Source organism: Notolabrus celidotus, chromosome 8 (assembly GCF_009762535.1).
Source record: "Notolabrus celidotus isolate fNotCel1 chromosome 8, fNotCel1.pri, whole genome shotgun sequence".
Taxonomy (NCBI): Eukaryota; Metazoa; Chordata; class Actinopteri; order Labriformes; family Labridae; genus Notolabrus; species Notolabrus celidotus.
The window spans coordinates 23,572,887-23,594,788 of NC_048279.1; the positions used below are offsets into that span (position 1 = coordinate 23,572,887).

A 21,902-nucleotide genomic window follows, 5' to 3' on the forward strand; every position below is an offset into this window, starting at 1 on the left:
TGGTTAATGTTTCATAATCGAGGAAGCCTCATTGTTTAAAGTGACAAAGCTCTATAAATATAGGAGACAGAGGCAGAGAGAGGAAGTGTTGAGGGAGGCTGCTAAAGAAAAGCCTTCTTTGCAATGCTGATTTCCAATCCACTGCTGACCAGAAAGTGAATCATTAAAAGTGAAATATCTAGCAGCCAGTTATAGAATACTTTAATTTTATAGCTGCCCTGAAAGACACTACACCCCTTTTTTCTCAGGCCGAGGAAATGGAGTGATCACAGTTCATATAATCTGGTTGAAACTCATCCATTATTTAAAATGCTTTAAATCAAAACAATACAAAAGTCATACAACGGCACTTATTGACAAATGATGGTAAGAGATGACGAGTGGAATCCTTACCTCTGCTGCACTAGCACACGTTGATATCCTGTACACACAAGACAAAAATTATAATGGCCAGTAGAGACTCAGTGTGGTCATGACCAAAGTGTGTGCTTCTGACATTCTGGGTGTGTTAACTGATTCTTATTACCCAGCTCTTACTCATCTCTCGGCTTTGTTTAATACTTGATTCTGATTGGTTGAATCCCCTTGACAACCCTTTGACAACAGTGATTAGTTCTACATAACAAGAGCAATGACAGAGACAGTTTATACACGTCGTATCAAATCAATCCGCTGAAAAGAGTTCAGCCATAATTTACTTTGGCTCATTGGCATGGGGCACAAATGTTAGCATGCTGAATCAGTAGGACAAACGTTATGGATCCTGTCCTGCTAGTTCGTCCTCTAAGTTACAGATCACTTCAAAGAGAAAAACACAAGCGGTAGTGATAATAGAGACAGTGTTGGCTCTGGCTTTACCTCATATTTTCAAAGGTATGTCATCTGCAAAGCTTCAAGAAGGAGAGCTGAATGAGGACAATGGTAAACTATTCTTACAGAAGACCTGTTCATCATGTTTAACATAACTGTAAATGGAAATGTTCAATTTAATGTGAATAATAATGAATAAGCAAGATAGAAATATCCCTGTAGGAGTCCCATTCATACAGTCTAATGTAAGCTTTGATGAAAATGTTCAGTTGAATGAGCTGATCTTTTAACTTGACCATTCATTGAGATGTTTAGTTAGCCATTTGTTTATGCTGCAAGAATGAGGATCAGAATCTGTTACCGTAGTATTGCTACTAACTGTGGAATCAGTGGGAGTATTTTTTTATCTGTACATATCTTTTTTTAAATTATAAGATCCTCTTTTAATCAATATTCAGAGTCATTATGTTGGCAACTGGGTAATAAGCTTGATACAGTTAGCTGGTGGTTATGCCAAATAATCCCTTCAGGGTGGAAAAGACCCTGACCCTCACTGTCAGGATTGTATTTGGCATAACCACCAGCATACTATCCATAATCCTTTACATAAAGTCAACTCATGCAAAATGTAAGAAAAAAAATCTCCATAAATGTTGCCCATAGCATCGAGGCACGAAAAAAAAAAAAAGAAAAACTCTACATGTCCTGCCACTTTTAATCAAATGAATGTTTTAAGTAGTTTAAATTGCTTTAGAAAAACAAATCAATATAACGATTTTAAAACTAAATAAACTAAATACCTGTGCTCCTTTCTCTATATAGCACAATTCAAAGCTTACAACAACCTACGGATTCATTCATGGTATCACCTAACACAACACAGCAGGATGTTTAGCCTGCTTTGCAATCCTCTCAACACAAGACACAATTCATGAAGTCAGAGAAATATGTGATCACTGTTTTATTTGGTTGTTTGTCTGTGTTCTCGCCACCATACAGAGTTGTCTGCTGAAACAAGCCATGACCGACAGAGTTCAGTTTGTTTCTGAAATAGTGCCCTGCCAAGTGCTTGAACACTAGAAAAAATGTTTTTAGTCCATTGCTTTTATTCAGTTTATTTCAGCAATGACCAACAACTTATGGAATGAGCCACCTCCCCACATAAAAACACCCCCAACCTCACAAACTTATATCTTGTCCTAAAATGTTTTTATTCATTGGCTTAAAAGAATGAGAGATGTGTGGCCTCTGTGTCTTTTATGTCATTTTTTATATCTTTATGTATTTACAGTGTTCTTATGTGCTTATATTCACTGTCCAATTATTTGAAAACTTCAATATTTATAAACAAAATGTGGTGGATTGACTCAGAATATACCAAAATCTTTAGATCAATATAAAGTATACAAATAAATGTCAACCCTTGTTGTTCCAGCAGTACAGTTATACCTAGAAATCACAATATTTAACATTTTGTTATTTTTGAACAAGTGAAAATTTAGTTTTTCACCAACAGAAGTTCACTCTGTTGGTTAATGAAGCTTAGAGCCTCAGGTGCACATTTTGGTACTGATAAAGTTATACTAATTCGCGATTAGGATTGCTTGACTCACAGGTTTTAGACTGTGCATGAGTCTTCATGCAAAAAAAAATCTTTTCTTTCCTTTATCTACATATCACAATTTTCCAAACCCTCACTGCTACATAAAATAGCTAGAATCTTAAATAAATGACCCTAAAGGTTGTAAATGACACATTTGTGACAAAGATTTGGATCATGCACTAACCAACATTTATCACAACTCACGTTTGACTTTATGTTTCATGTGGCACTTCCCTTCGCAAGGGCTGAGCAATTTTGGTGTAACGGCTTGCTTTTCTGTACACCACTGTTCCCTCTGCAAAATATTCAGCAGGGGAAACCTTGGCACAGTGTCGCCCTAGAAAATTTGATTTAGTTTAAAGAAATACAAACAACAAAGTTTCTTTTTCTTTAGAGCAGAATTATGAAAGGTTCAGCCAGACCTTTCTTCACAGTGTCACAGTACTTAAATACAGTGCAGAGATCTGGCAATGTGAGAGAGCTATAAAACCAACAGTGGGTAAGCAGACATGCTACTCTTAGTGACCCATGTTTGCACAATTCATAGCTGGCACAGCAGCAACATGTGAGCACAATTAGCTCAGAGAGCACATTGTTTTTTAATATCGGGCTCCATGGAATATCAGATTTCTCATCACTCTCTCTGTGTAGGTGCATGTGTAGGAGTATTCACATGTGTAATCTTTTATTAACCAAAAAAAGATTAGAGCCCAATGCTGTTTAAGAGGGTTGTTTTAGGTCCGTTGATATTGGTAATATCTGTGATGTTTGAAAAATTACAAGTAGTTGAGCACATTTTCATGCTTACACCCTTTATTATAACATCTGAATACACTTCACCCTAATTTCATCAATAAATATTTATCTTGGCTTTGTGGCCTCTCCTGACCTGCCTACAGTTCCTGGTTTGCAGATGTGATAACAAGCAGAGCTAACATACAAAATGAACCTTTGATAGAGAGACCTAGTTGTTCTCGCAGCTTCAATAACACAGTGTTTTAGCTCTCTTGGGATTTGATTTGCTCCATATAAACCGTACAGCATGCCTGGGTACAATGTGTGCATAGAACATCATTAACTTCTCCTGCAAGTCAAACAGACGCTGTTACAATCCAAAAAGACCACCTCTGATTTGATCTGCAACAAATGATGTTGATGAACTTACAGTTCAGTGCTCTCCTCATTGCTTCACTCTTGTTTAATTTCAAGCTCCACTCTCACTCACACGCACAAAGTGGCAGTTCAACAAATTATTCATAGAGCCGCTAATTCTCTGTTGGATTGTTTTATCATTAAAGTGAATCAAAGTTTGTTTTCGTCAGTCCTGCCACTAGATACGGCATCCGTCCCACAAGTTTTAAAGCTGCGGTTCCTTCCTTATCAAATCTTTACTCCCTGGTTAACCAGCCTCTATTCAGCCTGACGTCAATGGAGGTCTCTCCAGAAAAAGAGAAGAGTTTGCGTGAGGTCTGAATTAATGACTGCATGGCTGATTAAATGATTAAGCCTTAAAAACAGTTCCTTGCAAATGGAACTTCAGGTAAAATAAGCCCAGCAGCTTAAAGCATATTAATCAGCAAGAAAATATATACAAGGCAAACTGAAATATTTACTTTTTCTCACCTTGATTCACAACTGTAAATCTGAAAATGATTTTCAGGCAACGATGAAAATAAAATCCATTCCTCCATAAGGGACTGAATGATGTAGAAAGATGTACAAATCCATAAATAGAACTATCTCCCACCCCTCTTGAAATATTACCTCCAACCTAAACCACTGTAATTATCATTAACATGTGATTGCAACACAATAAGCCCTGCAGCTATTGTACTGTTAGCAGCCTGAGAGCATTGTAGGGAGAGTGGACTACAGAACGACCACAGGTTAGTCACCACAATCCCTTGGAGAATCTAACAAAGCTTACAGGTTGAGTTATTTCCTGTTATAGTATCATACTGCTGGTCCTATTTATAAATCGTATAAACATAAGGAACCCAACAAATCTTATATTCTAACCCTTCTCCAGTGATTAAAGAAGGATAAGACAAAGAGCATTTAGAGGGACATCAGACCCTAATTCAAGTTAAAGCAACATGCTTCACAAAACTTCAGCTTTGGTCAGACAATACAGAAAGTTAGCACTCAGCAGCTTACAAAAAATGTAACTGTTAGCTAGGAAGTGTATGCATACTAACATTACTGTTCAACAGTTTGTGCTACATGACAGGAAAGGCTAATTCCTCCCTTACAGCAATGTTAGAAAAGTCGTGAAAATACTAGACTAAAGGCTGATTTATACTTCTGCATCGCCCCTACACAGCAGGGGCTGGGCACATACTTGTGCGTCGTTGTGTCTGTGAGGCGCAGCAATTCTCCACCGGAATGCTTGAGGGCAGTGCTGTCTCTCCGATAGCCAGTCGCCTGCTTTCAGCCCCGCTACGATCTCTGTTTACTTGTCCACAGCGTTTCAGAGTGTGTTATGTTAATCTACAGCTGAGACATGTTGCTGTTTATCATACAGACATGATTACATGAAGAATAGAGAGGAGGAGATGAAATACACGGTCGATGTGCGGCCAATGTCCGGGATCCCGGAAGTGACATAAATGCAGGAAACATAATGCCGCCGAGAGGACCAGTCACAGGGCTTGCAGTCCGCGTTGATTCTACACGTAGTTACATTTTGGAGGAGGTGCACGTCAGCTACATGTGTAGGCATCTGCGTAGGTACGGGAGCTACAGGTACCCCCTGCGTAGGCTACGCCCTCGATTCGACGCAGAAGTATAAATCAGCCTTTAGCTCTTGTCTTTCAAATAATAATTCCAGTATTCTGCCACTTCCAAGCTAGCTTTAACATCAGCAAGATATGCTAGAAATAGCTGTTTTACAAAAAGCTAGAGGTCAAATATGTTGTTTTAACAATAAAATGTTTTTTGTTTTCTTTTAATCAAAGCATTGATATATTAACAGTTACCTATACCTAGTAGCCTTACAAGCAGGAACACACAGCCACATTACATCATTGGAGCACTTGAGCTATCCCTGAGCAGGAGGTCAGAGGAGAATGACCACCATGGAGGATGAAAATGCCCAAGGAAAAAAAAGTTCCAGCAAAAAAGAAGAGACAAGGAAGAATAGAAATGGTAGAGACTGAATGGAAAAGTGAATAAAAGAGCCAGTGAATGAGAAGGGTATGAACTGATAGGTCTGCTGGTGAATACAGATAGGAGCATTGTGCTAATGACAAAAACAGACTCAGAGGTCTTCCCCTGCCCTCAGACAGATGCTCTGCGTGGGCAGCTGGCTCTCTGCAGATATCTGAGCCATGCGGCAAATAAATTCACGACATGCCACTGAGACACCCACACCAACTTCAGTGGGCATGTCTTGCAGTCAGAGCAGTGGGCACCTTACTATGTGGCACTGCCTGATCCAAACAATGCCTGATATTGTTTGCAACACTGGTAACATTGCAATCAGATTTAAGTATCATGTAAGATCTTCTCAGGAAGTCATACTTTAAAAGGGCTAAGCATTCTGTGGTAGTTGTACTCTGGGGGAGATTTGTGATTCAATGTTACAATGTCATTTAGCAGACGCTTTTATCCATAGCGACGTACATACGAGAACAAGAACAACACAAGCAAAGATCTAGCCAAGAGGAAACAAGATCAGTAAGAAATCAGTAAGAGTAACAATTCAGCAACAAGATGTCGTGTGTTTGAGTGCCAAAGTATCCAAGAATGGGATGCAGTACAGCTGGTCTCAGAGGAAACACGCCTTGATCACTCTGCAAACACTAACACAAGCTGAGCAGGAGATCAGTTGCTAAAACACACTGATGAGTACATCATATTTGGTTTACTCCATCATCTCCGGTTCTACCCTGTCTTTCTATAAAGGGCTGTGTTCTCAATGGTATCTTTTTAGTAATGAAACCAGTAAACCCTGCATCCACTGCTAGTTCTATTTGATTAAGAGCTACCCTTCAACTCCCCCACACACAACAAGTTTCAAGGATTTCAATGTCCATCGCCTTTGCAATATCATAAAAGTCAGGCACATCCTGTCTCAAAATGATGCAGAAACTGGTCCATGCATTTGTTTCCCCAAGGTTGGATTATTGTAATTCTCTTTCATCAGGCTGCCCTAACAAGTCTCTAAAGATTCTTCAGCTGGTCCAAAATGCTGCAGCTTCAGCACTGACTGGAGGTAGCAGATGAGAGCACATCTCTCCAATATTAGCTTCACTACACCAGCTCCCCCTAACATCTAGAATAGAAACTTAAAGTCCTTCCTCTGGCCTACAAAGATCATAATTAGCTAATTGTGCTCTATCACTCTTGAGTAAAAATGTGCTCCCAGTATGCAGGCCTGCTTGTCATACTTAATGTCTTTAAGAGTAGTCTGGGATGTAGAGCCTTCAGTTATGAGGCCCCTCTCCTGGATTATCTAGTCAGGGTCCAGGAGGCAGGCAACCTCTCTACTCTACTACTAATAATAATAATATATTTATTTATAAAACTATTTCAATCAAAGTACTTTACAGATTTTCAGAGCCTAAGATAAATGACAATAATAAGATCATTAAAACACCATACAAAAACAGTAACAACTCAATACTAAGAGTAGGCTCAAAACTTTCCTTTTTGATAAAACTTAAGGATTACTCAAGCTTAGACCAACTCCTAGTTATGCTGCTATGGACTTACACTGTAGGGGAACCTAACCAGTGCTGTGAGTTCCTTGTTACCAAGTAAGAGATTTCAGTAACTCTACTACTGTTTGTGATATTTACCAGTAAATCTAAATCTAGTACATTGTTAAATATAATACCACTGTTAAAAACATTAATTTAAAAGGAATCATCACTTGTTATTTTACATCAAATAGCCGATAACTCCATAAATTGTATCATCAAACTTGATGGGGGAGGTTGTGCCTACATTAGCATAGTATCCTGGGAGGAAGAACATTGTGCTAACTAATTAGCAAAAATACAATGAGATGAGAGGCAGGGTACATTAACAGTAGTACTGAAGCAAACCAGAGAAACAATAAAGTCACTTTCAAAACTTAATATTACTTTCATAATGCAGTAACTCAGTAAGTAATTCAGATACATTTTCAGAGTAATCTTCATTTTCCATTAATGTTACTAACCTCATGATTTGCTAGTTGTAAAGTGATGTAACTTCTGATATGAGTGGGGGATATGTGAACAAAGACTGGTTGATTGGTTCAGTCCTTATTGGAAAATTACCATTTTCTCCACTCTGAACACCTTCATTACTCTTTCATTACTTAATCACTTTATCTGACTCACTCCACTTACAGGCTATTATTACACATCCCTAAGCTTTTATGTGTTGTGCACCTGACTCACTGACAAAAGACACAGCAGCTCCTTGAAACCACTTTTGCTTTCTGGACATTTATGTATAATTATAATCGATTTAACACTTCCAAACCTACTTTTTAAATGTTTTATAAAAAATATATAGCTTTCTATTTTGTTGTAACAACCAAATCCATAGTTATTGTTGTCAACATGTTCTAAGGCATATTTTACCTTTATTTCTTTCTACCTTTTCTTGCCAGAAGTGAGCTCCATACCACTTTCATAGATGAAGTGGTCTTGAGTGAGCTGGCCTTGTTCTCTCTTTTTTTCAAATGTATTCAAGACATATGGAGGAATACCAGATAATTCCTTTATTATTCAGTTTATTACACAACCATTAAAAATAACTCTTCTCATCTTAAACACTGTCCCCTGTGAGTAAATATCATAAACAGACTGAATCCTCCCACACTCTCATACTGTATTTTCTTACACAATAGTTACAGATGGCTAAATGGCTTCAGCAATGTGCTTGCGGTACTAAATGTCTGTTTTGTATAGAATCAGAATCATTCAGTGGTTATAATGATAGACACAGCTCTGTGTAGTTTTGTGGGCCACTTGTTGTAAGCCATTATCTCAATCCAGCATAAGACATTAAAACACAACTTGATACGGCAGAGAGCATATTACAATATGAACAGCATGTTAACACTGTTTGTCAATTGACAGCTAAGCACTGTTTAGGGGTCAATAACACACGTGACAGCTGCTGTGGGTGTAGTGGTTTTGCCTTCTTTCCATACAACATGCCAAAAAATTGATCAAACCTCTAACCTTCTGTTATCAGCACTGGGTCCAATTAGCTGAGCAACACTGTGTCACACTGATAAATTCACTGTGTCACTGCCATCTGTTAGAGAACACATTTTGTGCGCCATTTACCTCTTATCTTAATTTGTTTAATTCTCTGGGTGCTTTCAGTAATGGGGGCTAACGGGCTTTCATGTCATCTTCAAATTTTGCAAATCTACTGATTTTCTTGCCAAGTAGCATTGTGGCTCCAGGGGTTGGAAGTACAGACTGAAATATTTCTAGGGGATGGGTTATGGAGGGAATGTTATATACACACATTCATGGTTTCCAGTGGATGAATCCTACTGACTTTGGTCCCACACTTTAGCTTCTTCCAGAACCACCTTCACATGGAATTTTCACCTACAAAAAGTGAATTGTCAGTACTTCGGTCACCCCCTTATCTTTATGTAGCGCCAACATCAGATCAAGCCAGGGGTGTAGGCAGAAATGTAATTTTTGGTGGGCCAGTACTGGAACTAGACCTAGCATATTTCAGCAAAACAATGCCAAACCACATTCTACATGTATCACAACAGCATGTCTCCGTAGTAGAAGAGCCCAGGTGCTAAACTGGCCTGCCTGCAGCCCCTTCCTATCTCCTGACTTGTCGCCCAATGAAAACATTTGGTGCATCATGAAACTAGAAATATGATAGGAGACCCAGAACTGTTGAGCAGCTGAAACCCTATACCAGGGAAAAAAAGGGACAACATTTAACTTTCAAAATTCCAGAAAAAGGTCCTTCCTCAGTAACGTTTACAATGTTGTTAAATGAAAATGTGATGCAACAGAAAGCTCAACATGTCCCTTTGCCAACATTTTTTAAAATGTTTTAATGGCATTAGATACAAAATGAGCTTATATATTTCATAAAACAATCTAACTTTTCTCAATTTCAAGATTTGATATGTTGTCTTTGCACTATTTTCAATCAAATATACTGTAGAATCAAAATTATTTGCAAACCATTACATTCAGTTTTTATCAACATTTTACACAGCCTGCAAACTTTTTGGGATTTGGTGTTATATTGACTTGTGGGCCAATACTGCCCAAGCCCAACATCTAGTTTTAATCCCACCAGCTCAAGATGCACTTTGTCCCAATTAGGTACTAATTAGTAATGATTAGCATGCTGTCACCCTAAACTGCCAATTCAGATATGTAAAACAGAATGTCCACACTGTTATCTGCAAGAAATCATATTGGATTTGTGTGTCCTGATATCACCAATTTTGTGCACTGGTTTCTGTAGCAAGGAAGTAGGGTTTGACTCTTTTCAACTCAAGGCAGGGGAAATGGAGATCAATTATCTCAAACTTTAAAAAATCCACTGTCATGTTGTGGAGCAATTTCATTCATCGCACCATATGCAGTCAGCGATAGAGAAGGTCGTTTTGATGCAGCAGCACAGATGCACTTGCATCACTCTGAGTTTAAGATCATAGTTGTGTGTTGAATTGCGAGTGATGCAAAAACACTTTGAGATTTGATTTAAGCTGCCACAGCGGAGGGACAGAGACACATCTGTAACAAAATCAATATGTGTGGCTTTGATCTGTTTTAAGAATTGCACATTTTATATTTTAATTCAGACTTCCGAACACCAGTCCAAACACAATCTAAATGTGCAAAGAAGAGGGGGAAGGCAGTCTGGCCTTGGACTGCAAGCATTAGAAAATATACCTTCCTTGCAACAGCATGTTGGCATTGGCACTTCAGTACAGAAACAGAGAGCTGCTGGCACAAGTCTTGTTGAGAAAAGAGACCCTAAATCCAACAGAGGAAGTTTTTACTTAATGTCAGTCAAGGTATCCCATAAGGTATAATGTACAGCAGTATAAAGGATTGCAGGGAGCAGCTGTGACTTTTATTGGAACAGATCCTCTACCACCTGTCAATCAGTGCTAGACAGGCCATTACAAAGCCAGTCGTCTGCACTTGTCCAGCTGCTGGCAATGAATGCAGTCAGACGTTTCCTCTGGACAGCACTCACCCTCAAGGTTAGACAGCTCTTCACTGAAGCTCTTCTTGTTCATTCATTCTTCTCCCTGCCCCTCCTATCTCCCCTGCATCCCGTCTCCCTTCTGTGATGATTTAATGCCAGCTGTCTGTTCTCTCACTCTTTCTCTGTATCCCTCCATCGACTCCTCCCTTCCTCTCACAGCCTGATGAAGTCAGAGTGCAGCTTGGGTATAAACAGCCACTGCGGGCCATCCATAGTCATCTCATTACACAGGACTGCAGGGGAAACTGTCTTAACCAATTTCACAACTATCCTTCCTTAACCTCCCCCTCCTCTTTCCTAGATACATCAGGGTCAAGTAAGCAATTAAAGGGCCTAAACAGGATGCCAGTTGAAATGCAGAAACAGAAATGATGCAGCAGGCCTGGACAGTTTCCAATTAGGCATCAAATAACAACATGAGCGGTGTTTAATTGTTTTGCACTAGGAAAGCGCTTCAGTGGAACTCCAGCAGTGGCAGAATTAACCTACATTAAATCAATAATTAATAAGCTGACTGGATGTAGTACTGAAATATGCATTGTGTGACAGCACATTATTAGGCAATACTTTTTTAATAGCCTAAACAATAATGTGAAAGGCAACAAGGAAAATCATTGGAGGAGAATGTTTAACAAAGGAATAAGGAGACAGTGTATATAAAATAAAGATGTTAGACATGAATAGGGCTCTATGTGACTTACTGGACTTAAGCTTAGACATATTTGTATAATATTTATCCATGGACAATCACAAAATGACAACTGCCACCTTAATTAAAAGTGGAATTTATATTTATTATTCCATTTAAAAGTTAGAGTCTGTATGAATTGATACACAGATGATGTGTTTGCAAATCAAGGGCGCTGGGGTCCTGCTTTGTTAGAGTTGGTAGTGCTGAGAGAAAATCAGTCCAAGTGATGATATCATACTTTCTGCTGTACAGTCTTTTATCAAATTGAATGTTATGGATTATTTATACCTTATACATTTTGACAGCCATTCAGCTTTAGACCACTCAACGCTACAACAGCAAACAAAATTCACAAAGCAAGTCCACACAGATGAGGCACAGATGAAGTTCAGGCTATATGACAGAGCAGTAAGGGGGGAGTCATTACACACAGGAGACGAGCAGGTATGCAGACATGGTCGCACACTCACTTAACTCCCGTTTGGGATGTGACTGCATTACCTGCAGTGGTGGACAGTAACAAAGTACATTTACTTGAGTACTGTACTTAAGTACATTTTTTGAGTATCTGTACTTTACTTGAGTATTATTTTTTTGGGAAACATTAATTTTACATCACTACATTCAGAAGACAATTATTGTACTTTTGACTCCACTACATTTCTATCAATGCTCTAGTTACTCACTACCTTTGCTTTGAAGTCAGCTCACGAATTTCCTTATATTTTCTGAAATCTGATCCCTAAGACAGTAAAATGTGTTTCTGTAGTTCTGCTTGTCTCAGTGGTTTAGTCATACCTGTATATAGTGCGTCTCAAAGGTTGAACGTGGAGCAAACACAGAGCAAATTTCACCCAGATCAGGCAGTTCATTTAGAGGTGATAATGATGGCTATAATTCTCCACCTGAGCACCCATGGACATATCTTCAGCCTGTGTTAGAGGTTTTTGAAATGAAGAATGATACGTATCATTTGAAATGTTAACTTTGTCTCCCACTCTGCTCAAACATACAAAAAATCACAGTCAAACCTGAGAAAGTGTGTTAAGCTACATAACATTTGTTTAATTCCAGAGGAACATTTCAATCTAAGTTGTCTGTGCTTGTAGTAACTTAGTTGCTGTTTTTATTACATGGTATTGTTTTTACTTTGAAAACTTAAGTATTTTTAAAAGCAAGTACTTTCGTGCTTTAACTCAAGTAATAATCTGACAGAGTAACTTTCACTTGTATTGGAGTAATATTTGACCTGGAGTATCTATAAATTGACTTAACTAATTAAGACGTGTACTTTGACCACCAATGATTACCTGAAACTGTCAGCAAAGACTCCAGTACACAGCACTTCTGTGCATAATGGCACGCTCCCTCTTGCTTGGTTACATGAACTCTCCCTCTCAGAAGTTGTTTTGAAATGATTGAATTAACAATCTGAAGTACATGAAATCGTGCCACAGCTATCGCTGGATTGAACTGTCTCTGCTGATTAGTTGGAAAGGATGATAAGCATTCTGACATCTTTGCTTACTTCAGTAAAAAATCTCCCCAAAGCACATAAATGAGTTCATGAGCAGGGTAAAAGCTCAGACATGCTGGGAGTCACATCACTCAACAGAAATGATTAGAAACAAACTAATTTCTGTTTACAAATTCTACTTCAATGTAGTCTCTGTACGGGGGTCAGGATTTTCAGCATGGGAAGTCATGTGGTTTCTGTTCCTAGTACGTTTGTAGTCAAAGTAATATTGACCAATTGTGTATTGGCAGGCTTTGTTGTATGCAGGAAAGACAGTCAGAACACACATCGCTGTGATGACATCCCAGTAAGTATACAGTAATCCAAGTTATCAAAAATTAAATTTAAGAGACAGATTTGCTTGCAAACGCTGTGTTGCAAAAGTTAATCCGATTTCCCAACAACCTGAAATGCATCAGAAATAATCAATCCAACCTCTGATCAACCAACAAGCATGTTGAAAGTTGTTTTCTTTCCTCTCAGGGACAATTCTGCATCATGATGTCGTTATCCAAACTTAAGACCAGTAAAAATGCAGGAAAAACAGGTTTCTTTATCGGGTACACTCAAGTAAGCCAGATTCAAGCAGATGTATGTCTACTGTTAAACATAGACTTATCGATACATGAAACAGATGAATGGGCGCTATCCTGGGGATGTAATGGACCAAAAACTGACAATATTATGTTGCAGTTGCAGAAGCAGCATGTTAAAGGGAGTCTTGGCTGGAAGTCATCATTGTGGTCATTAGCTTAGACAAGAATTACTGAAAAGTTGGCACCTGTTCCAGAGGCTTATATCGCCTCTCACTGTCAGATGATGATCGACAATGATTGCCCATGGGTTCCGAGATTATAAACAGACAAAGAGTAAGGTAAGGAAATTGTGTATAAAAGAGGGGAACATGATTTTGAGCATTAACTGACTAATGGATAAAGCTGTGCCTGTTTAGGGGGTGCTGCAGCACCCTCACTTTCCACACCCTTAGGCTATTTTGCAGCAGAAAGGTTATAAAGTGGAGTTTGTTCCCAAATTAGATTAAGGTGGCACAGGAGATTGTTTTTCTGTAATTTCAGTGACCTGATCTGTTCCTCTAACAAAATGCATTAAGTTGTGGCTTCAGGGTAATGTTCAGTGAATTTAGTGAATCTTAGTAAAGCAGAAAGTGTTGAGACAAAGACTGATGGTTATGGCCACTACTTAAACAAACAAACTGTGTAAAACTGAACTGATCAGATGTTTCCTTTGGAAAGATCTGTTCTCTGACAATGACAATAAGAAACCTTACTTGACACTTGACCTGCCTGAAGAAATGCAATCAGGAGTTCACAGCTATTGTTACTTTAAAAAGAGCAGCTCCTCAGAAGTTTCTGATTGCAGCTGTGTCACTCACTCCGACACAAAAAGTATCTTGGCTCTAACAATTTGCCATCCCTCCAGACTGTTACGGTAAACACAGCTATGAATGGATCTCTTACCGGATGTTGTGCGACTTTCTTTTGATCTCGTTCCAGCAGAGGTTCATTTCTCCTGTCTGGTGCGGGCCGCCTCCTCTCAGTCTCCTGCACTCGGTCCCCTCCTCCTGACCCTCACCGTCCACTGTGGACTGGCATGGCACACAGTGGCATCCCGGCCACGAGGGCCGCCCTGCAGCTAAAGATACACAAGAAGAGAGACAACAGCTCACATCTAGTTTAGCATTACAGACAAGTTTATTATTGATCTATCAAAAACCTGATACAACTCTGGGCAGGTGGAATGAAGATGTAGCCCACAGCTTTAATAAAAAGTCTCTTTAACTCGACAAACAAAGCACTAAGTCAGCCGATAGATCTCTCTTCTAGGCAGCACCTGGTTTGTTGAAGGGAGCACAATGCCAGTGCACATTACAGCCAAGCTCAAAAATGTTAAGAGCCACACACACCAAAAATCTAGTCAACAAATCAGAGTCAAATTGAGATTGAGATAGAAAACCAGAATAAAGAGAAACTGTCAGTTTTATCCTGTTATTCCATTCCATTAAACTGCAGGAAACAAACACAGACAAAAAGCCTCTTTTCCCCTGACTTTAAGAGTGAGGGGGCATCTGAGGCAAGGCTTGAAGAGGTGCAATCCCCTTGATGGAGCCTTGGGGAAAAACATCAAGGAGGCAGCCAAACACACAAGAAATATCTCTTTCAGATGCACACACACAAACTAAAATAAGCAATATTCAGGGCAGGGAAAAAAAGCTTTTCTTCGTCCACAGGTCGTGATAAATCTCTTGTTTGGTCACTGAGCTGTCAGAGATTTCCTGCTCATTTCACAACCTTTACCTTAGCAGCAGCTGTGACTCACTGGTAACACCCCCGGACTTATAACACACACAGACACAGACACAGACACACACACACACACACACACACACACACACACACACACACACACACACACACACACACACACACACACACACACACACACACACACACACACACACACACACACACACACACACACACACACACACACACACACACACACCATAACCTGGAGTTCCCCTTATGTTTGGTCAAAGGCTCTTATCACATCCTTTGGTCAATTGCAATTCTTCCTTGCTGGAGGTCTGAACTTTCAACCTTTAAAGCAGTAGTAAGCCATCCATCCACTCATCCAGACACACACACACACTAGATACACAGTTATCAAAACATGTTTTATTGGATCTGATTATCTACTTCTAGGTACAGGCTGTATAAAACATGAACATGATCTCAGTGGTGTCATCCATTGGATCCATTCTGAAGAGACATTTTGAAGCCCAACAATGCTAGACTCCATATTGGAAATGTGGACTCTACTTTCAATCAACCTATAGACACACGTCCCCACCTGACAGTCAAACATGTTCTCAATCACTGACATTGTCTAATCTGAAGGAATTGCTGTATTCTACAAAGAATCACAGACAGATATTAAGTTTAAAAAACAAGAAGATGGGACGCTGGTGGCCTAGCGGTCTAAGCGCCCCAGGCTACAGCCCTCATCGCAGGGGTCGCCAGATCGATTCCCGGCCAGTTGACCATTTCCTGCATGTCCTCCCCCTCTCTCTACTCCCCACATTTCCTGTCTCTCTTCAGTTGTCCTATAAAATAAAGGAAAAAAGGCAAAAAATATAACTTAAAAAAACCAAGAAGATCCCAATTAAACATCGGAAAAAATCCACAGCTATGAAAACTTGTAAACACACCTATAAGTAGAAGTTGTTGGTTAAATATTTAGCTATGGGCTCTAACTCTGACACTCAATCACAGGGAAAATATGCTTCTCAAAAGATGATGGTTTTCACATCCTTTAAAATAAGAAGGCTAAGTGTAAAGAAATATGCAAAAATCCATTATTCTCCACTCTCAAAAAGCTACACCTTTCTTCAAGGAACTGCAGTCTTTTGAGCTTTCATATTGGCCTTCAATTATCAGCAATAGAGGTTTCTGCTTACGCAAGAGTGATATTTGCACAAGAACTTGCTCAATATCAATTATTTCTGGGTTATTTTTTACAGTTTGATGTATCATCGAAGATCACTATCAAATAGAGGAAGACTCCATAAGTGACACAGAGGTGGAGTTGTTGTGGGAATTTAGCCACCTGGCAGCCCGCCTGTCTGTCAGTCTAACCCCTAATTAACCCTAATTGTGTAAAGTTGGTAGCAGCAATATCCTGAAAATCAATTAGTGATAAAACAAATCCACTTGCTGTGCAGTATGTGTGAATAAAGGAAGGGGCTATCTATGGGCCGTTTTTTGTAGCAAGCTGTAAATGTGTTAATTTGTCCTGTAAAAAGGACACTTGAGGTTTTTTACACTTTCTGCATTGGCTTCATTTCTAAAACCAGAGGATGCCACTTGGCTTTAACATTTCTTTCTATCTTGGATTAGGGCTGTCGCACAAAACCAGTATAGACAGTATCTGTCCTTAAAAAATATTTAATACTGATATTGTTAATGTTACTGTTGTTTTTAACCCTGTGAAGCACTTTGAATTGCTCTTTGTATGAATGGTGTTTCATACATAAACTTGCCTAGTCTTGCTTATTGTGCTGAAAATATGCATGTGGTAGTATCATTAATTGCTGGGTCATATTAGGGGTCAGACATGGTTCTTTACGCTGGTTGCCACCCACAATAAAAAAGAGTGAAGGTGAGGACAACCCATCGGTCGACTTTCAGTAGTGTGTGGCCTCTACTACAGAGCAAATCATGTGGCAGGAGATGACAGATAAAAGTGAGCTACCCAAAAAGTATTTGTTGCCATTATGGGAGTTTTGGGGACTTTGTAAAACAGACAAGGCATCTGTGAAAAATGTGTAACACAGATACACACACAGGAGAAGATGGCCAGTTTTCAGTAAATAGGATGTTTCTGTGGCAGACGCAGATAAAACATTATGAACATCATTATAAATGGATGTTCAATCTTTATATAGCGCCAATTTATAACAAATGTTATCTAAAGACACATTACAATGATAACTTGTAAATGAGTCAGTTGTGTTTGTTAGTTAAGTCTGTGAGGTAATGAGTCACTCTTCCCTCATCTTGTCTTCCCTTAACTTGACTGATAGCATTGTTTTTTTTATTTCCAAATTTTTTTCATGAATTTAGCAATATTATTGTTATTGTGAATTTTTTTGGCCACAATAATTGTGAGGTAAAAACCTGATATTGTGATAGCCCTACCTTGGATATTAATTTGACATCACAAAGTCATAACACTCCTTATATGGTCATGCTGCTAAAATACCAGGCTGGCAGGTCTCCAGAAAGCGGGCTTTGAAGAACACTTTATTTCTCACATTCACTCATTGTTCTCGGGATATATTGTTAAAAATTATTCATGATTTCAAACAGATTATTTAAAGATGAACTTTTGACCATCTGTACAATTTGTTGTAGATGTAAATTTTAAATTAAAAAAAACAGAAATCTAAACCATTGTGTAGAGGCTCATTAAAAAAAAAACTGTGGTCCATTAAAATGTCAAATTCCTATATTTCATTGTTGACGCCAAGAGGAACAAAAACTTGCTTTTCTGTGGCCCAATTAAAGGGTAAACATCTGACTCACTGCTGCTTTTCAGTGCCTCTCCCTTTCTTTCTTTCTTTCTTTCTCTCTCTCTCTCTCAAGCTCAGGTGATTTGTCTTAAACAAATTGAGCCTGAAGTAAACCAGGCAGAAAGAACTTTTTGTTGCTATGTCAACATTTGAATGAATGCATCTCTCCCCAGTGAGAGGGGGAAGAGACTTGCTTCAATATACTCCTCCTCTTCCTTTGTACATATTTATTCATGTCCCTTCCTCTCTATTTTGCTCCACACACTTTCTTGCTGCAGATTGGCCGGATGAGTTTTTTTTTTTTTGTCTTTCCTATTTCACATGAATCATCACCATCTTGTCCAACCTCCTGTCTCCAGTTATCTCTCCTCTTCCTCCCCTCCCCATTCTTCCTCAGACAGCTCCTGTTAGTGGAGGTGAGTGTTGCATGAATCAGCACATCTCTCCCACTCTCTCCTGCTTCCACTCTCTTTCCCTTAGCTGATAATCAGAGGTCACGTGTGGCTCTGCATACAGTCAACGCTTCCAGCACCTGAGTAGAGCAGAAATACCTCTAAAAATAATCACCCCCTTTCATACATTCTGTGAAGAGATATGATTCTTTTCCTTGCTGGTTTTGTGAATAAATCATGGAACTGCATGAGAACGAGGCCGGGGAGGCTCTACATGACTCGGTGGAGTTTAAGAGCAGTACGGCAGGCTGACTGTTTGTTTGCTTTGGAAAGCTGTCGCTCTTTCAAGATGTGAAATGGAGTTGAACAATGACAAACATCATCCACACCACTGCTTACACCAAGGGAATACCCCGCGGGTGAAAGATAGCTCTGAGAGAGGTTTGCTTCTGGAGTGAGCAGGGAATTGAGTGACAGACAGCCCGAACGGTGACCTCAAATCTCTTCTTACACTTCAAGTCTTTCTCTGATAGTTGCTCGCAGGGTTTCACAGAAAGACACAAACTCATACATCACTGCACCTTTAAGATGTTCATACATCTGTTTAAAAATGTAAAGTCAGTTCTTGTTTTGTGCCGCAAGAAACATAACAATAGCGGAAGGCCGGGTGAAGCAAACGTCCAGATTATCTCCATCTCCTGTGCACATATCTGCATGATGCAGACATGTATGAGCCCAAAGTGCATTAGGTGGGTCTGTCTCTGGCTTTAAACATCAAAAACATGAGTCAAGCTTTAATCATGCATTATTTACAGCCTTGATCAGATGTGGCGTTGCTCAGTCAAGCGTGTGCACTGCGTGTTTTTCACAGAAGCTGAAAAACCAGCAGAGATTCCACTGACATGCTGCAAAGTGACACCAACAATATTCATCTCACTCTCACCTCCATGTGACTGTTTCCTGCAGAAATCACTCCTTCACACTTTTTGAAATTACACAATTACGCAAACAGCAAGGACACAGCACCTCCCTTTTTCTACATTTTGACCACTCGAGCCAAGGCAACCAAAGGAATATTTTCCACACAACATGTGCATCTTAAAATCAAAGGAGATGATAAAGATAGCGCACAAGGCTTTGCTGCATTTCAAAACAGAAGAGAAAAGACAGTTGAACTGTGCAGATAAAGCCTCTGAGGATCAAAAGCATTGTGCCGCTACACCATGTCTACACGCTGATATTAATCTGAAGGAATCAAGACTGTAGCGAAGGAGACGCAATAAGATAGCTCAGATTTACTCTCATTACTGGAGCTCTGCAGATAAATGCAAGTCTTTCACAATGTGCAGTTCCTACCTTAATGGTACAGACTCGCTGTGCCTTTTAAGATTCCAGTCCAAGACTCAGGTTGTTAAAGCTGTCACAGAGGGTAACTGAGTGTTGACATTATTTACCTTGTCTGTTGATTGGCTTGGCAGAGGAAGCAGAGATAAGTTGGATGGGCAGAGATGAATAAAAGAATGAGGGAGAGATGGAGGTAGATAAGAAGGGGGTTGGAGGGGAAAGAGACAGGAATGGGGAGAGATGGGTGACCTAATAAGCCGAGCCCTTTCTTGTGGTCAAAGACTTCTCTGTCCTTGCACATTCCTGCTCACACCTACATAACCTCCTCGCTCCCAAAGACCATGGGGAGGAAAAAGCCATCTGCCTGCTGTCCTTCGACCCACACACACACTCTGACCAGAGAACAAAAAAAGGACAAATGGTTCTTGGAGAAGTGAAAGAACACATGAAAAAATATAGGGAAAAAAAGTTCATCCTTCAGCAGATGCTTGCAGCTGCAGCGTGTTCCCACAGTTTATACTTTATCACTTTTTTCATTTCAAACCCTTATTTATTCTCGAAAGAACATCGACATACTTCTCATTTCCAATGTCATCAAGATACACAATTAATAATAAGAAGCACGAGGGTCAAAGCCACAGCAAAGTGACAGTACAACAAGGACACATATAATGTAAAGTAACAAGGACAAGGAAAGGTTATGTAAACCAATTTCTAAAGAATGAGGCAGGTTTTTCCATTTCTAACTGTACACCTTTTTTCACTTCACTGTTTCTGGGCCATTATTTATGCCCAACTGAGGAATCTCACAACTATTAAATAGATTACCATGACAGTTTATTATGACCTTCAGTGTTTTAGAGAAATCCCAGACGGCTTTTGACTTCTTTGACTTTGAATGAGATATCTCCATAACTAGGGGACTGATTGCCAATGAAGTTTGTTGGAGACATCCATGCCCCCTATAAATGAATTGTAATGATTTAGATCATTCCTGGAGTAAACACAATCACAAGGCCAACTTTTTAATTTCCACTCTACTTAGCTTCATGACTGAGTACCTTCTCATTTTCCCAGAAGCTAACAAGATTTTTCCATTTTTGTAGAATTTGATTTTTTGAGGCTTACTAACTAACTAAAATCCTTCCTCTGTTTGAATATGAAAGTTAAAATCAATGGTAACATAACTAAAAACAGCGACAAGAAGGTCATTGCAGAGACATTGCAGAGGGAGCAGTTTTAATTTTTCTCCTTAGTACAAGGAATATGAAGACTGGCATGCTCAGGCACTTCAGCTGCACTGCTCCAACTATAAAAGCATAAAGACCTCTTAGTTGATTAATAAGTAACGACTTCAGTACTTTTATGGGTGGTTGACAATGATGAGTGATGAAGCAACAAGTCAGCATTAGGTGTACAATGCCAGATCTCGCTATCAATTGTTTTCGTTGATGACTGTGACAAGCTGCTCTCCCTCACTTTCATTTTAGATATTTGTTTGATATTGTTTTTGAAACACTGTTTACACGTGTGATGAAACTTTAACAGAAGCTGATATCCTGGTGTAATATGGTGTCAACATCTACAAAGAGACGTTGAAAAAAACTTACACTTTTGAACCTTTTCTGAATGTCTTTTCAACAGTGGCCAGAGATGCTTTTCAAGCATCATTACAATGGATCACTGGGAAGTCAGACCAAAGTTCATGACCTCACCTGTGTTTCATAAATTCACTCCTATTCTTTATGACACAGAAAAAGTAGTGAAAAATAAGAACAGTTTAAGAGGAAAAGCAAGAACATTTTGCCAAAGGGGCCATCACGTTTTTCTCAGGGGCATTTCCTTCTCAGAAATGAGACATTCACTTGAAAATACACATCAGCTGTGACAGATGGAGCATTTGTACTGAAATGGAACTAATTTTGTACTGTAATCGCAAACACATCCTTCTGTCAGCAAGCTCAAGCCAACAACGATTTGTAATGCTTTTACACCCACAATTACAACACTTAACAGAAGTGATAAAGCCATTATGCACAGACGCCCAAAACTCTGCGGCTCGGCTTCACTGAGAGTGCCGAACATGGATTTGACTTCAGCAAATAAATGCCAAGATGACAATGAGTCAGAGTATCAGTGTCCAGGAGGCCTGCTGGTGAATGGCGTGTGAATATGAGGCTGTGTAAGTGAGTGTACTCAAGCATTTCTGCAAGTGTGTGTGTGTGTGTGTGTGTGTGTGTGTG

At 39.4% G+C, this 21,902-nt stretch overlaps 1 protein-coding gene across 2 annotated transcripts in view; it reads right to left on the reverse strand.

The window, feature by feature from the left end:
- The window catches only part of drp2 (dystrophin related protein 2), a 185,029-nt gene that overhangs the window by 78,419 nt on the left and 84,708 nt on the right, over positions 1-21,902 (reverse strand). For both annotated transcript variants that reach the window (XR_004632101.1, XM_034689687.1), the window contains exon 3: positions 14,310-14,484. Coding sequence is in view for 1 of the 2 variants with exons in the window: in XM_034689687.1 (XP_034545578.1) it covers positions 14,310-14,484 (175 nt within the window). In the remaining variant the exon portion in view is untranslated. The remainder of the gene's footprint in view (positions 1-14,309; positions 14,485-21,902) is intronic.